At 42.6% G+C, this 18,410-nt stretch overlaps 1 protein-coding gene across 1 annotated transcript in view; it reads left to right on the top strand.

Annotated features, from left to right (window-relative positions):
• The window catches only part of LOC148134890 (procathepsin L-like), a 34,803-nt gene extending 21,045 nt beyond the window's left edge, over positions 1-13,758 (top strand). Inside the window, exons 5-8 of the mRNA XM_087985411.1 lie at positions 1,218-1,436; positions 8,726-8,891; positions 10,851-10,953; positions 13,361-13,758. Coding sequence (XP_087841537.1) covers positions 1,218-1,436; positions 8,726-8,891; positions 10,851-10,953; positions 13,361-13,460 — 588 coding nt within the window. The 3' untranslated portion in view covers positions 13,461-13,758. The remainder of the gene's footprint in view (positions 1-1,217; positions 1,437-8,725; positions 8,892-10,850; positions 10,954-13,360) is intronic.
• Positions 13,759-18,410: the final 4,652 nt, after the last annotated feature.

Below are 18,410 nucleotides of genomic sequence, written 5' to 3'. Positions count from 1 at the left end.
CAACTGGATCCGCAGCTGTCTGACCCACAGATACCAGTCATTGAAGATAGGCATCTGCCCCTTCTCCCGAATAACCTTCACCACTTACGTCCCCCAAATAATGAGTGCTCAACCAGTTACTGTACTCCCTTTACACCCACGAATCCCGAACGAACACCATCTATACATTCACTGACGACAGCACTGTAACAGGAGGGAAATTTGACAACGATTAATGAAAAGACAGAAGGGAGATAGAGAGATCCTTGACGTGGTGCAATGAGAATAGCGTTTCTCTCTCTCAATTTTGGTAAAATGTAATAGCACATAATTGACTTCAGAAGGAAAGGAGAACAACACGCTTCCATCTCCATCAATGGGAATGAGGTTGAGAGAATGGAAAATGTCAAATTTCCTAGACTGACCATAATGGACAATCTTTCCGGGAAATACCATATGTTTGTGCCGTTGGAAAATATACAACAACGCCACTTCTTCCTCAGAGAGCTCAGGAATTTTGGCATGTGCATAAGGACCCTCACTAACTTCGACAGTTGCACCTTTGAGCGCATACTGTCTGGGTCCGGAAGGCCATGTATGGCAATTGCGAAGCTCTGGATCATAACAAACTACTAAAGGTTGTGTGCGCAGCCCAGGCCATTATGGAATCGAATACTCTATTAATGAACTCCACTTACACATCTCGCTGCCACGAAATTGCAGGCAACATCACCAAGGACCTAACTCACCCCGGTAATGTACTCCTTACATGCATTCCGTCAGGTAGAAGACACTGAAGCTTGAACACATCCACCAGCAGGTGCAGGAACAGCTTTTCCCCAGCTGTTATTGGACGGTTATGAGACTCTCTTGTTCAAATCATACTGATCTTGCTGACATTGAATTTGCCTTGTGCCCACTCTCTGCAATGTACCATTTTCCAAGTCTTTTTTGATCTCTTCATCCTCGGATACTTCATCCTCGCATCCTCGTGCCTATATTGCTCATAAACAAAGGGTTTCACTGTTGTTCGCGACACGTGACAATGCATAAATCGAATCAAATCCGAACCTAGGCACACCGATATTCACAGATTCTGTGTAATTCTGAGAAACTTGAACAAACATTTAGACTAAGAACATTAGTGTGAGACTGTGTTCCATATCAATGTAGATGCAAACTGGATATCGTTTTTAGATCAATATGATTTAATGTGGTTATGTTTCTGTCAACACTAGGGTCAATGTCATTCTGACTGGGCTTTCAGTGCAACTGGTGCCATAGAAGGACAGTGGGCAAAAAGGCATGGAAAACTGGTTTCTCTCAGTGAACAGAATCTGATTGATTGTAGTAAAGGACCTATTGGATGCATTGGTTCAACCGCATTGGACGCCTTTGGTCTGGTGATTCAACTTCAAGGCATCAACTCTGCTGAAACTTACCCTTACATAGGAAAGGTAAATCCCCAAGACTTCTAGTAAGGTTGTGGTGGAGTCGGGATTCATTCTCATTTCGTTTTATTTTATTTCTTCTCTCCTGTCTGCGTTCGCTTGTAAATTTTCTTGGGTTTTTAATTTAATTACCTCTTGGTGAAGAGCAGCGAAATCTGTGAGTGTGTCGAGCAGAATGGACTCACAACGGAGATAGCCGAGAGAGTTTTGGTTCCTGATGGCTCCTGTCCTGACGCTAATTCATGGCTGCTCAGGCGGTGATGAGTCTACGTCCCTGGTAGTGTCCATATTCAGTACAGTTTCGTGCAGGCAACAGATGAGCTCTGTTTTTGTTCATGATAATATCTGTATGTATCATAGATTCACAAAATTAGCTGTGGAGGTGAGTCCAGGATTTTGGCAGCATGAGCATCCAGCACAGATTCATGGAGGTAGGGTGCAAGTGGGTCAGTTTTCTGTCAGTGTCTGTATCCAGCAGAGGTTCATGGAGGCAAAGCGGAGGTGAGTTTTGTTTCCTATCAGTATATGTATCCAGCTCTGATTCAAGGAGGCAGATTCGTGGGCGGCACGGTGGCACAGTGGTTAGCACTGCTGCCTCACAGCGCCAGAGACCCGGGTTCAATTCCCGCCTCAGGCGACTGACTGTGTGGAGTTTGCACGTTCTCCCCGTGTCTGCGTGGGTTTCCTCCGGATGCTCCGGTTTCCTCCCACAGTCCAAAGATGTGCAGGGTCAGGTGAATTGGCCATGCTAAATTGCCCGTAGTGTTAGGTAAGGGGTAAATGTAGGGTTATGGGTGGGTTTCGCTTCGGCGGGTCGGTGTGGACTTGTTGGGCCGAAGGGCCTGTTTCCACACTGTAATCTAATCTAATCTAATCTAATCTAAAAAAAAGGTGAGTTTGGTTTCCTGTCATTACTGCATCCATCATAGATTAATTGAGGCAGAGTGAAGATTAGTTTGGGTTCTGGCAGTATCGCTATCCAGCGCAGATTCATGGAGAGAGGGGAAAGGTTTTTTCGGGTTCCTGTCATGATCTGTATCAAGCACAGATTCATGGAGATTTGGAAAAGGTGAGTTTGGGTTCCTGTCAGTGCATGTCGTCATCACAGATTCATGGAGATAGCAATGGAGCTTCGGCCCAGTACAAGAACCGGCAGCAACTGCAGTGACTGCATCAGTAAGCGATATCTAAAGCAGCCTCGTGGGAACAACAGAATCGAGTTTGGACCAATGTCATGCCCAGCAGCATCAGTGGCATTTACTTTGCTGAGGTACATCAAGACCTCTTTGTGACCAAGGCATCAGCGGAGTCAAGATGCTACCAAAGATTGGGCGACATTCATTCCGACGGTGAGAGAGAACGGGACACATGCCTGACCAGCATGTTCATGATGGAGCACTTAGCAAGGACTATATAATCTTTCAGCACTCCCAGTCATCTCAACCTTATCTTGGAATGCTCTCCTACATCTTGACACAACACCTCGTACCCTCAGACAATCGGTCTGAGGAGTTAAGAGTACTTCCATTTCTGTGAATTAATGTTCACCATTCCCACAGTTCAAAGATGTGGTGGTTCGGGATTGTCTATGTTAAGCTAACCATAGTGCGCAGGGAATTATAGGTTAGGTATGCAAGCCATGGGAGACGCAGGATTACTAGGAAAAGGTAGGGCCGAATGGGCACTTTCTACACTCTGAGGATTCTCTGATACTGTGAGTTAGTATGTGGATGTGACGTTCAGCTGAATGAACGTAACATTGAGCATGTTCTGTCCTTCAGACGGGTACGTGCACCATCCACTATAACAGAAAGGTACTAACACTGCGAAGTACAGATCTGAAGAGTCAGGAATAAAGATAATTATTTTAGTCTGTCTGCTTCTCCCATATGCCCCATCGGGCTGGTCAGTCACTCTAATATAAGTTGCAATTTTACATGAAAAGGAACAACTTACGTTTGGAGTGTGAGCTATAAGAAGTTATAAACGTTTGATGAGAAATCTTCGAATTATGTGCTCAAGTCGTTGGTAGGTCTGTGTGTAAATATGGTCCTTTGTTAAGAGAGGTGTTTACTCTTTAGGAATGTCATTTACCGTGCAACTTGCTGGGTTGACATTTGGCATATTGTGTGTAATTAAGAAACTTGGCTTGAATCTTTACTCAGGAGACTTTTTTTTGTGTAAGTGGCTTTACGGTTGATGTTGTTCCTCCAGAAGCTGTTGTTGTCTTTCTACACGTCACAATTTCCCCGAGTATTGGATTTGATTGGGATCAGCCTCTTGCTAGCAAATCCCAGCTCTTTGTCTCAGTGCCACACAGTTTCAGCTTGTTCTTCAGTTCATTCTTCAAGTCCTTACCCCAGCTCTTCCACACTCTCATGTCTGGATTATTATAGATGACTTGTGCGTTATTATCCAGGACAGCTGTTGCTTTTGTTTTGGGTTTGTGTCAACATTATTTACTTGTTCCTGTGGTAATCTGAGGCCACGCAGAGTTTAAGTTCATTGTCTGCCCATCCACTCTGCTCTCCAAAATCCAGCGTTTCATTGGCCAAATAGACAACTGAATGAAAGAAACACTCTCTTCATGTGACAGGCGTACGTGATCTGGTGACTGGGCATCACTCTAAACTAAACCTATTCTCTGGCTATGTTTTATGGAGGTGATGGCCTCTCACTCACTGGCTGGCGAGTCAACATGAACAGAGTCTCCTCTTTTCATGAAGCCCCAGTGTACGTATTGTCACTCGGGCACGAAGCTGGACAAGAGAAGGGCTCTGCACAAATGATAGCCCCAAGGAGTGGTCATTACCAGCCAGAGGCCAGTGGCCCTGCTCAACAGGAATGCAGTAACATTCAGTACAACAACAATCTGAGGGCTGGTATTGAGCTTGGGTAACAGACCAACAGTAAGTGATTGAGTGAGGAGGGGAGGTGACGATCACAACACAGCTTTGTGTAGGGGTGTGTTTGGCTCGGGTGGGGTGTGGTGCAGTAAGGTCACATATCAGCAGGTGTATTCTTCCTCAACTGGTACTTGATATTTCCCGACCCCTAAATCTACAAACAATGCTGAACACATTTGCATATCGTTGTCCTCTCCTCTCATGTTGAGCACTTTCCTCACCCCTGAATGAATTATATTGGCATTGGGATCAGAACTGCTCAGTATTATAAATTGCCAATTTGGCAACCTCAGTTTGGAGTCCAGCACGAATACTCGGCTTGTGATTCATTAAACCTTTAGTCCCTAATTTACAGTCCACAGTTGGGGAAACGAAATGATCTCAAGAGTTACAGTGTGAATGACACCCCTATCCATCAAGAAAATCTGGAGTGAATGGGAATTGGAAGAAAAGGTTCCTTTAGTTGTAATTATATCGAACACACTGGAAGGTGTTTGCAGTTATTTGATATCTTTCTGCTCAGGCCATGTCGATCGGAGTTCCTCAGTGTAGCCTTCTTGGTACAGCCATCTTCAGCTGCTTCGTCACTGGCCTTCTATCCAAAAGGTACGCAGAGGGAAAATCTACACGATTGTCAGCACCATTTGAATTCATCACATTTTGATGAAATCTGTGTACAATGCGGCAAAGTTTGGACAATATCTCCACTTGTGAAGATAAATGACAAATAACATTCTCACCAGACAAGTGCCAGACAATGACATAATCCAACATGGGAGAGAATTTAACCATTACTGAATCGCACACTATCAACATCTCTGAAGCCTTTCCATCAACTAAACAAAAACCAAGGATATGGTGAAATACTTGCACTTCCCTGGATGACTGCAGCTCCGACAACAAAGAAAGAAACAGTTATTTTATTGGTTGTCTGCTATAGCCATTGGACAGATTGGGCAGTAGATCTTGGAAACGAGCGGATAGAACAGAATTGCTGATAAGGGTGATTTGAAATTCCCCAATATTAATTGGAACATCCGTGGTGCAGATTATCTGGATGGAAATGATTTTGTTAGGTGTTTCCAGGAAGTATTCCTGACGCAAGAAGTCGATATGCCGACTGGGGAGGCCATATTGGATTTGGTGCGAGGCAATTCGCAGGCCAGGTGTCAGATATCTCGGTGGCGAGCATTTTGGTGACAGAGAGCATAAATGCCTCAACTTTGCGGTCGTCATGGAGAGGAATAGGAACTGACTGGATGAGAGGGATATTTTTCTGGGGACGGGATGTTTTACTGCTCTTAGACAGGACCTGTGGAGTGTAAATTAAGAATAATTGCTTTACGGAAATGCACAACAGAAATGTGGAGCATCTTTTTGCTGTGTTGAATAACTTTGTCCCAATGAGACCGGTGTGGAATTGGAAAGAAAAGGAGCCCTGGATGGTAAGAGCAGAAGAGCGGGATCTGGCGCAAATTTTGAAGATTCCAGGGTCGAAAGGAAAGAACTCAAAAATGGATTGAGGAAAGCTGGTTGGTGCATGAAAAAGCCTTGGCGAAAGGATTTGGAAAAATCCAAATGTTTTGCTCGCGTACATTAGGAATAAGAGAATGGTCTGAGAGAGCGTAAGCTGGATCCAAGCCAGTGGATAAACTTAAGCACTGTGCGTGGCGAGATAGAGAAGGAGCAAAATGAGTTTTTTGCTATTGTATTCATGAGAGAGAGGGAGCTTGATGTTAGAGAGAATACTGGGGAAGAGCTTAATAGGCTTGAGCAGATTCATATTAAGAATGTGGATATGGTGGAAATTCTGGAAAGCATGAGTATGACTCAATCTCGAGGGCCGGATCAGATATATCCACATTTCCTACGAGAAGTGCGGAATGAGATTGCTGCAACTCTGGCAATGATCTTTGAATCCAACCTCTCCATGGTAGTTCTTCATGTTTGGAGGGAGGCATATATTGTACTTCTCTTCAGGGAAGTAAATAGGGAAAAAACCTGGAAATTATTGTCTAGGTAGGTATACGTCTGTGGTCAGCAAGGTACTGAAAAATGTTCGCAGATATATGATTTTGGATTGTATGGATAAATATTTTTGATTAAGGATTGTTGCTTTTTTATAATTGGGTTGGATAAAGAAGTGGAAAGTAACCAGAGACGTTTACCCAGGAAAAAGGCTGCCAGGAGAGGTAATTTGTTTATGGTCACTGGAGAAAGTAAAGGGAAGATATCAAAGGTTGGTTATTTCCGCAAAGAGTTTTTGATGCGTGGACTGCACTGCTAGCTTTGGTCGTAAAGTCAGAGACATTAAGAAGATTTAAGCGGCTGCTGGTCAAGCACATGCACGGCAGCAATTTGAGAGGTGTGTATAAAGGTTGATCTTAGAGTAAGATAAATGTTTGGCACAACATTGGGTTCCGAAGGGCCTGCACTGTGCTGCACTGTTCAATGTTCTATGTTTGACACTGAGCAGATTTGACACCATCCAGGACATTCACTGCATTTGTCTGGCATCAAATCCACAAATATTTATTCCCTCCAATATCATCACAAAGTGATAGCAGTATATACAATCCACGAGCTACAGCTGTGAAGTTGACCGATGGACTGTGGACAGAACCTTCCAACCCGAAGACCACTTCTGCCAAGGACCATAGTAGATACAGTTAACACCACTCCCTGCAACATCACCTCAAATCACTCACCATTCCTGCTCAGAAATTTATTGTCATTCCATCACCGACTTTGGGTCAAAAGCCTTGAACTCCCTCTCGACAGAATAGGACCGATCAAAATTTCTGCAAATGTTCTGGAAGGCAGCTCATCACATCTTCTTCAAGCCAAGTTTGAATGAACGCTGACACAGAATGCCACAACGACATTTTAATCCATTTTGGAATTAAATCTCGGTGTTTGTGGCACTTCCTCCTGCTACACACACCCACCCATTTCGATATCACTCCCAGTATCAATCTCACCCCAGAGTTAGCGTCATGTTCTGCCCTGTGTCCTGAAACTGAAGTAACTGCAACATTGGTGAGAAGTAATTGAAAATTATTGACCATCAGAGAGTAGCAAAGTCACCACATTTATAATTTTCCAATTTCCGTTTAAATACGGGTATCGAGGCCATACTTTAGACAATCAATATACTCCATCATTTCCAACATGCAAGAATTTACAGAAAGTCCGAGGGGTGCAGATGTATAGTTCCTTGGAAGTCGAGCCGAGGACAGATAGGATGGTGAAGGAGGAATTTGGCACAGTTACCTTTATTGTTCAAAACATTGGTACAGGTATTGGGACGTCATATTGCAGCTGTACAGGACATTGGCGAGGCCACTTTTGTAAAACTGTACACACGTTTGGTTGTTCTGTTAAAGGGAGGATGTTGTTAACTTTCACAGGATGCAGAAAATATTGACAAGGATGTTGCTGGGATTGGGTTTCAGTTATCGGGAGAGACTGAATAGTCTGGGGCTTTTCTCCAAGCGGAGGAACAGATGCTGAGGGGTGACATTATCAAGGTTTAAAAAATCATGACATACATGAAGCGGGTGAAGAGCAAAATGTTTTAGCCATGGGATCAGAGTCCAAACCTAGAAAGCAGAGCCTGAAGATGAATGGGGAAATATTTGAATAGATACTGAGACTAATACGAATTAGTTGTAATCCAATGACTCTAATGGTGTAATTATTGACGGTTTGGGAAACGTTTATCTGCATGTGAAGAATTTAATTCACAACTGTATGATCACAAGTTTCAGATGAATCGACTGAAAACTGTGAAGAGGCTCAACTCTTTCTAATGTAGTTTCCGTATGAGCTAACTAGATGGTGAGCTTGATTGGGATATTGAGTTGTCAAGACAAAGTACTTTTTTTTATTTTCTCACATTTCAAGTCATTTGTAATACCATTGCTTGGTCTCACTGTAGAATGTTTCGAATACATTGAGCAATAAATATTAAGTTTGACTCAAGAAAACCCTAAAAATGATCTGAGTTGTAACTGTCTCACACCGAGGATCACGTATGTATGGAATGACCTGCCTGAAGAAGTGGTGGAGGCTGGTACAATTACAAAATTATAAAGGTACGGCGATGGGTATATGGATTGGAAATGTTCAGGGCCAAGTGGTCGAAAATGGGACGACAATACGTCAGGATATGTGACTGGTGTGGACGAGTTGGAACAAACGGTTTGTTTCGTGCAAAGTCGCGCAAAATGTGCATTTTTCTAAACAAATAGTGAACAAATATCGCACAGGTTTGGGAAAATAAATTGGCAGCCAAAGTCAGAATGCAGTAAAGTGTCAAGCAAAGAAAAAATAGTTTTGTTATGATCTTAATGAGTATTCATTTTGAACATCTTATTTAAATTATAGCATGGACGCTACTGCAAATTTCAGCCAGATAAAATTGCTGCTAAAATCACTGACCGCAAATGGGTTTGGGGAGGCGAGGCAGCATTGGAACAAGCAGTGAGAGAGATAGGACCGATGTCTGTTGTGATTAATGCAAGTCTGAAATCCTTTCAACATTATAAAGGAGGTAAGTCGCAGAGCACTGGATGATGTCTTTGAATCAGATTATCGACTGTTCAAGAAAAGGTATTAGAAATCATACATCTACAGATACATTTACTGTCACTATTTTGGTATTAATATTAATGCAAGGTTCACCATGGACCATGAACCTTAGCCTTGTTCCTGCCTACACTCCCCCCTGTTACATGCCGTCCAGTTCTGTCAGATATCATCGAGTTAAAGCTAGACCATGCTACAAGTTGAGCTCATGAATGGTAATGAGAAATGGACCTACTCCCATTCAGAGTAATGCAAATAGCTCAAAACGTTGTGCTATAGCTAAGAGAACTGATAGTGAGGTGTAACTGTCCTGATGTGTTGCTGACTGTCTGCACAAGTCAGCGTTTTATTAATTGTAAACTGAAGACGCTACACTCACTGTATCTGGATTAAGAGGAAGGGCGAGACCTTCGACTTGAAATCTCTTCGCGTCCTGCTGAGAGTCCTTCACTCTCTGCTCCACCTCCTCTCTCAGCAGCTGTTTCTATTCTGTTCTTGATGTCCTCTCGTGTGGCAACGCGAGATGACTTGCAAAGACGGTGGTCTGAACAGGGAGGTGGACGCCTGCATAGCTTCCTTGTGATTATGACACAGGTCGTCTCCATGTGCAGGACTATTCCCTATTGACTTCATCAACATTTCAAATCACAAAGCACTTCTACTGTACAACCCACAATTGGAGACAAACTGGAAAATACTGATTGCAGAGTGGAGCTCCTTCATTACTCCAGGTGTAGGATTTTGTAAGTTAACAGAATGTGTTAACACACATGGCAGCAAACCGATGTTTCACACGGTCAGATACCATGGTCAGTGTGTTCTGCAAATGTCTGGTAAATTATTTCTACATCGAAAGTAATCTCAGCAAGATACTATATCAATCATCGATATAAAAACAACAGCAAAAATTATTAAAAAATGGAAGATTGTAATCAAGGTCGGACCTTCAATTGAAAAACTGAGAGTCTGTGATTGGGTGGAACAAGGAAATTAATTAAGAAAAGGGATGGTGGTCCAGTGCCAGCAGGAAAGGAATGGAGACAATTAAAGAAAGTAAAGAAATGTATGCAGTAAGTTTCAGGGCCTGAGGGAGTGTTATTTTAAAAAAAAAAGACCTCGGGGCCCGCGTGCATAGTTATATGATTTTGGAGTCACACGGAGACAGGGTAGTGAAAGCAGCATTCGTCAGTGCATTGCGTATATGCTTTGGGATGTCATGTTCCAGCTGCACAGGACATTGGCATTTCCAGCATAAGTCTAATCTGGACTCTGACCTCCAGCATCTGCAGTCCTCACTTTTGCCCGAGGCTGAGAAGGCTGCAGCCTTGTTCGCTGGTAAGACAGAGACTGAAGGGTGAGCTTGTGGAGGTTCATAAACAATAATGGGTATGGGACGAATAAAGAGAAGGAGAGTCCAAAACGAGAGACCATATGTTTAAGGTGAGAAAGGAAAGGTTTAAAAGTTATCTCCGGAGCAATGTTTGCACACAGAGCATGGTACGTGTCTGGAATGAAATACCAGAGGAAGTGGTGGAGAGTGATACAAATACAACATTAGAAAAGGCATCTGAATGGGTACATGAACAGGAATGGTTTACATGGATATTGGCCAAGTGCTGGAAAATAGGACTAGATTGGTTGAGGTTATGTGCTCAGCATGGACGATTTCGATCGAAGGATCGAAGCATTTCTACGCTATAAAACTCTATGACTCTGAAGGATGTGCCGAGAGGAAGTGAGAATGGCAGAGGCAATGTCATTGGGAAACATTGATTAAAGTCAACAGATGTAATGGTGCGGAGTGAGGACGATCAATTTGAAGACAGTTAGTAAAAACAGACATGTCAGTGTTCATTAATCAAAGCTAAATTAACACGAATTGAATATTTCACAGATAAACCATTTAATATGTGTCTCCTTACAGGAGTTTACTATGATGAAAATTGCAATGGATATGTAACCAATGAAGTGCTGGTGGTTGGTTTTGGAATTGAGGATGGAATGAACTATTGGCTGGTTAAAAACAGGTCCGTACTGTATGAAATAATGAACACCTGATCATAGATGGAGAAGGGACAGTGACATGGAATGAATTTCCTGTCTCTGTGCTGCAAACTGTGTATCTGTTCAGCGAGCACGTAACACTGTGTTTATCTGGAAGTGAATGCTTAATGGTTGTGCTGTCTGAGATGATATCTAAAAACACGTCTGAGGCAGGTATCCCATCACCAAGTAACGCTGCACTTACAAGTGTACGGTTCTTGACTGAAGGATTGCTTCATACAGAGGCAGGCATCAGAGTGTCATTATCCCAGAATCACAACCATTTTTTAAACTTACCAGTACAAATTACAAACATACGGTTAAAATTAACAGCTATACACAACAAAAGACAATTTACTCGGGAAATGGGCGGAAAAGTCAGATCCCAAACCCAACTGTACAACCTGTTCACAGGGAAACAATGACAAACCTCGAATCACTTGTCACTAGAGCACTGATGGGATCAGATTAACAGCCCCAATTATGGAACGTAGAACATAGAACTTTACAGCCCAGTACATGCCTTTTAACACTCGATGTTGGGCCGACCTGTGGAACCAATCTGAAGCCCATGTAACAAACACTATTCCATTCTCGTCCATATGCCTGACCAATGACCATTTAAATACTCTGAAATGTGGCAATACCTCTACTGTTGCAGGCAGAGTTCCAAGCTCCTACAACAATCTGAGGAAAGAAACTACCACTGACATTTGTCCAATATCTATCACTGTTGATTCTAAAGCCCTCCTGCCAGCTATCGCCATTCAAGGAAAAAAAGCCACTCACTATCCAACCTATCAAATATTTTAATTAATTTTTGTGTCTCAATTAATTCACCTCTCAAACTTTTTCCTAACGAAAACAGCCTTAACTCCCTCAGCTTTTCCTTTTAATATCTCCCTCCAAACCTGGCGATTTCCCAGTAAATCTCATCTGAACCCGTTCCAAAGCATGCACATTCTTCCTGTAATATGGTGACCAGAACTGTGCACATTACCCAGAGTGTGGTTGCAACAGAGTTTAGTCCGGCTTGAAGCATGATCTCCTACTCCCGAAACTGAATCCCCCTATCAATCAAAGCTAACACACTATATGCCATCTCAATAACCCTATCAACCTGGGAGGCAACATTCAAACATCGATGTACCTCGACACCGAGATCTCTGTGCTCATCTGCACAAGCACGAATCTGACTATTCGCCCATTACATTGGATTCCTTCCAAACCGAATCACCTCACACTTTTCCGCGTTAAACTGCATTCGCCACCTTTCATCATAGCTCTTCAGCTTATCTACTTATCTCTGCAATCCATACATCCTTAGTAACTATCCACAACTCTAATGTACTTAATGTCATCCGCATATTAATCCACCATCCTTCTGTGCTCTCATTCAGTTCATTTATATAAACATCGACTAAAAAAAGTGGATCCAAAACTGATCCTTGTAGGACTTCATTAGTAACTGAACTCGAGAATGAATATTTTCCATCAACTACTACCGTCTGACTCCTTTCAGTGATTTATTCCATGAGGCGTCGCTGGCTGTCGTTATTACAATCACGGCAGTCAGGCTTGGAAGAAGCAGTCACATCTTCAGGGCGAGATTGGATACAAAATGTTTGATTAAATAAGTCCTATGGTTCGGGTGAATATACACACACAGTGACACACACACACAGACACAGACACACACACACTGACACATACACACATTTCTACATGATTTCCCAGAGGAAAAAGTATGTGGGTGGCTTATAAAAGCATAGACATTGTTGTTTAATTAGGTAGATAGTATTACAGTGTAATGGGTGCTGGAATCGTTTGGTAAAGCTGGAAATGTGATTTGGGCAGGTTAACCGGATATGGAACAAATTTTAAGGCCGAGGTATCGTTGCAGTTCAGGAGACACTGGGTAACCTGTGCCCAAATCAACTCATGCTCTGCACAGACTATATCCTGTAGCAGGCACTCTCAGAACGATGATGGCAAAAAAAACTCTGAGAAAATCTCCTCCTCCATACGGCAAGAAGGAAATCTCCAGGAGGCCATATATACTGCTCTCACTCGTCCCTATTCACTTTCCCCTTCATATCTACTCCAGCTGCAGACCTATCCCTGATAAGGATCTCACCTCATGCCATTTTAAATTGTGTAGTGAGTCCATACGGACTGTACAGATCAGCAATTGATGTAAAATAAAACAATTGACTCTTTCCAGCCTGATGCAACTTATTCTTTACATCTAATTATCTAGCTCAGTAATTCCAGAATTCAGTCCCTAAAATAATTCCAATTGTATACCAGAGTTAAAACAGATGCTTCTCCAAACATGTCTCGTTTATTAGCGTTTTGATTCCAACACCAACGGATTTTCTTATTTTCCAGCTGGGGAACAGACTGGGGTGAAGACGGGTACATCAAAATTGCCAAGGATAGAGGGAATCACTGTGAAATTGCCAGTTTTGTGCAGTACCCTGTCGTGTAACGAGCCAACTGATAAGACAGAGCTTCATCAATCCCAGCTGAATAATAAACCGGATCATTTCTGTTAATGCTGACTCATTCAAGGACATTGCTTTAATTGTCTGCTGCAAATTTAAAAAGTGAAATAATAACGATTTTTGCACATTTCTATCGCTTCATATAAAACCAATGGCATTGTCTGATTGATACATATAGCCACTGTAAATGATAGAGTGAATACATTCTCCAGCTTGTAGAAGACAATAATCTGCATGTACTGCTGATGTCCAACAATATAATAAAGGCTGTCAGCAATCATTTTCAGAGCTTGTTTGTTCCAAAGGAACGTATTTGTCTTTGTGCGGAATTAATTGTCTTGTCTGCTATGAAATCTATTGTCAAACCACGTTGAAAACAAATGCAGAGAAAATTTGATGAGTCTGTGTTCTTTGACACCAGCACAGTGACTGAATAAATGCAGTGGGGTTGTTGAGGAAAATAAGGCTTAATTGAACAGAGTCTAACCAGAAAACCTCCTGGAAACAGGTTAAGCTTGCCTGACTGTAGACTGGGAGTGTCCCGACGAGATTCAGTTCAGACAAATGCGAAAATGTAATTTCATCTATTGATTGGCACTGAACAGAAAAACTGGTAAACGGAGTATTTTAAGTATTGCAAAGCAATATTGGTGGAGAATCGTCAATGACTAAAAGAGGTCACACACAGATCTGAGAAATAGACGAATACTAGTTTATTTCTGACGATATCATGGGCAGGATAAATTGCTAGGAATGGTACAGCATGGACACACTGCACAGATAATTCCAGGTTTCTCTATCCCGTGTTGTAGATATAAATAGTTTGCATACTGTTACATCCGTGTTCCAGTCGTGCATTGTTAATGCCAAGACAATATGAATTAAATTATATTGAATGGAAAAAGAATGTAATTGTAACAGGGGTGTCCGTTCCTCGTCTGGTGCAGGTGCTCATCTCCAGTATCCTCGTTTCAATGCTTATGCAGGGTGGTGTGCAATCTTCCGTCGAATCAGGTGTCACTCAGTCTAGGTTGGCTTTGTGTGGTTCAGTACTTGAGGAGACTGGAGATGTCCTTGCATTACTTCGATAGAGATGATGCTATTGTGAGCTAGGAATACTTTTGTCAGATCATCTAAGGAGTGTATTCATTTAATCTGGAAGCTGTTTAGAAAATGGCTTGTTTAGCTGTTTTGTTACTTAGCTGATTGTGGTCAAGTTGAGGCATTTTGCGTATGTTGTGGTTAGTTAATAACCGACATGGCTTCTGCAAACAACTAGTGGGCAGGCAGAGTAGTTTTTTTTTCTCTGACAATTCCTTCTTTTTTTGTTTTTGTCTGCTAACTGGGTTTGAGGTGAAGGGTGTGTGTCGCAAGAACCAGGGGGTTATCTGACGCGGTCGGGCCAGCATCAGTTGGGTAGTATTTGGAGTCCGAGTCCAAAACTGCCTATTCCATGTCGGTTGCAAAGTTATTGTTCGAGTGGGCCTTCATTGATGCATGGTAAGGGGACGTGGGTAGCACCTTGAAGCACAAGCGCTGGCGATTTAAACACATTTTAATAGCCATGCAAGAAGTGCGATATCGACGCTGATAGTAATGAGCAATATGAATCCCTGTAGCAAGGCTGTGCATCAGGAAAACTGCCACAGTTCTTGCCCAGTTCCATAGGTCCCATTTTGGTTTTTGGTTGAGCAGTACTGCGGTAGTGCATTGGATATGCCAGGCTGGGTTACTGATGTCCTCACTGGGGTTGGGTATGAAAGTGCAGCAATCGGAAACGATGAGGGTGCATGCGCCCACTTTCTCGAACAGCAGATAATCCTGGATCATCCAGTTTTGCAGGGTCACATTGGGGATGCCAACAGTTTTGGCATTCAGCTTGTCGTTGGTTACCTACTCCAAGGTGGAGGCCAGCTGATGAGTTTTTATTTAGAACGAGTGGTTGCATATTTGGGTGAAAGGATGGAGAGAACCAGGTCAAGATTGGTGAGGCTTCGCTTCCTGTGATATGGTGGCGTCGTAAAGGGACAGACTGGAAATGATATGCAAATGGCACTGAACCGCATATACAACATAACAGCTCCTGGGTCAGGATAATGATGGGTAGACTTTGTGGCCAAAAATAGTGTAGATACCATTATGGATTCTCAAGTGGTCGGTCTGGAAGTCTCTCTAGGTTTTGGTGCAGGTGGTGTTTTGGCTAGTAATGTTGAGGACGTGAAGGATCAATAAACTGTCTTCTGCTGTGGACCAACTTGCTGCGGGGGTGAGGAGCAACGAGTTCATGCACTGGCGCCAGCCGGCATTCCATCTGATTGGATGGCTGTTTTTGTGGCTGATAGATTACAGGAGTGTGCGCTGTCAGAAGGGGTGAAATCCTGTAAAGTGCGCGGGAGAACTTCCGAGAACTGAGCATTTCTAGTCCTACAAAGAACGGGGCAGTACTGTATCTGATCCTACAAAACTGAGACAGGCCAAGTGCGGAGCATCAGAGTGGAGAAGCAGTTAGGCAATAGCATAACAACTTAATCATTTTCGATATTCAGTTCAAAGTATATAAACACCACTCAATGATTAATATTGCATCTGGAAAATGAACGATGTTATGGGTCTAAATTCTAAATTGGAGCACGTTGATAAGAAACAATGCATGAAAAATGGGATAATATAGTTGAAATATAGTTGGATAGTGTGCATGCTTACTGCATGCCCATCAGAAATAAATTTGAGGCATCCAAAATGGTAGGAATTTGGATGACTAACTATACTGATGAGAAAATAAGGAAGGAAATGATTGACATGTGATGCATGCCACGATAATAATAGCTGTCAGAAAAAGGAAGAGAATCTCAAACGCAACAGAGAGGATAATACTCGAATATGGATTCGCAAATGATAAGGTGGTTTGTCAGTAATGAGGATGACAGTGATCATCTTCGAATGAATATTCGTATGTTGGCAGAATCGGCAGACACCTGGCAGATAAATTGCAATAAATAGGTACAGGTGACGATGCTTTTTGATAGACAGAACAGAGAGGCAATACAGACTGAATGGTACAACTTCGCTGGACGTAGAGGAGCAGAGAGACTTCAGGGTTAATGTGCTTGCATTTCAGATGGTTGCCAGGGAAGTTGAAACATCATAGAATATCATGAAATCGCTACAATTTGGAAACAGGGTTTTCAGCCCCACAAGTCTGCACTGACCCTCGAAACACAAATCCCCTCATACCCATTCCCATTACTCCATTATCTTATATTTACTCCTGAGTAATGCACCTAATCTAAACATCCCTGAACCCTTTAGCATGGCTAATTCACATAATCTTTAGATTGTGAGAGGAAACCGGGGTACATGGAGGAAACCCACGTTGACAGGAGGGGAATGTGCCAACTCCACACAGACAGTCGCCCAAGGCTGGAATCGAACCTGGGTACCTGGTGCTGTGAGGCACTGTGAAACAGTTATTGAGAAAGGAATAGAATACTACGGTTTTTACATCGAGGCGTGGAAGATAAAAGCAATGAGGCGGTGACAGACCTAGAAAAACTATCTGGAAGACGCATTTGGAGTTTTATATTCAGCTGTGGGCAGCTTCAGTATGGAACATCTTAATGCCCAGGTGAGAGTGAAATGGAGTTTTAGAAGAATTATGGAGGAATTCTGGATCCAATGAAAGGATAGAGTGAATAGTCATTTTCTCCTTGAGGCAGAGAACATTAATAAGTGACCTGTTTGGAATGCTTAAACCTATGATCAATTTTGACAGTGTAAAGAATGATATCGTTTTCCAATTATAATTAGTAACTTGCTGATAACAATATGAAGTCTGTCAGCAAGAGCCAGTTGATGAGAAACATAGAACATAGAACATAGAAGAATACAGCGCAGGACAGGCCCTTTGGCCCTCGATGTTGCGCCGATCCAAGCCCAGCTCGCCTACACTCGCCCACTATCCTCCATATGCCTATCCAATGCCCGCTTAAATGCCCATAAAGAGGGAGAGTCCACCACTGCTACTGGCAGGGCATTCCATGAACTCAGGACTCGCTGAGTAAAGAACCGACCCCTAACATCTATCCTATACCTACCACCCCTTAATTTAAAGCTATGCCCCCTCGTAATAGCAAAACGCTTTTACACAATGAGTTATCAGAATTTGGAATGCACTACCTGGGAAAGTGGTGGAGATAAATTGCACCAGGGAGCATCAGGTGAACTTGAATGACAGTAGATGTTACAAAATATATAGGGTTATTTGGCGGTCAGAAATGCACTGTCCGGCAGGGTAGTTGAGAATGCATTTCAGATTATTTCAAAGTATTTCAGATGAAGACTTGAAATGTCAGAAAGTTCACAATTATCGGCCTAGTGCATGAAAGTGGGGCAAGTGTCGACTTACACATTTTGTTTTGAGAATGAAGTTTTGTGTAGCCCAAAGGCTACATTTCTAGTAAGTATTTCTTGTCAGTTTAGTAGATTTGGGTCGAAGGACCTCGTCTGACCTACTTACTTCTGTAATACCATGACAGTGATTGTGAGGGTAATTGAGGCAGAAACCCTTTAAACATTTAAGAAGCATTTAGATGTGACTTGAGATACCAAGGTAAACAATATCCACTTGGAAAAATGGTAAGTTAATACCAGATAGTAGAGATGGCTTCGTTCAGAGGAGGTCGTATCTGACAACTTAATTGAGTTTTCAGCTGAAGTAATGGCGGCAATGGACAGGGATAAAATTGGTGTAATATGGGATGGGAATACTTCAGTATTTGCTCTCGACTAGTGCAACCTCATTGCTTCAAGAGGCTTTTCCTACACCGTGCACACCAACAAGATGGAAATGTGTTGCTGGAAAAGCGCAGCAGGTCAGGCAGCATCGAGGGAACAGGAGAATCGACGTTTCAGGCATTAGCCCTTCTTCAGGAATG

Source organism: Chiloscyllium plagiosum, unplaced genomic scaffold (assembly GCF_037043375.1).
Source record: "Chiloscyllium plagiosum isolate Xiang-an unplaced genomic scaffold, Cpla_swu_hap1 HiC_scaffold_52, whole genome shotgun sequence".
In the NCBI taxonomy this organism is placed as follows: domain Eukaryota; kingdom Metazoa; phylum Chordata; class Chondrichthyes; order Orectolobiformes; family Hemiscylliidae; genus Chiloscyllium; species Chiloscyllium plagiosum.
Note: the sequence above shows the minus strand (reverse complement) of the source record. Positions and strands in the feature narration are given on the sequence as shown.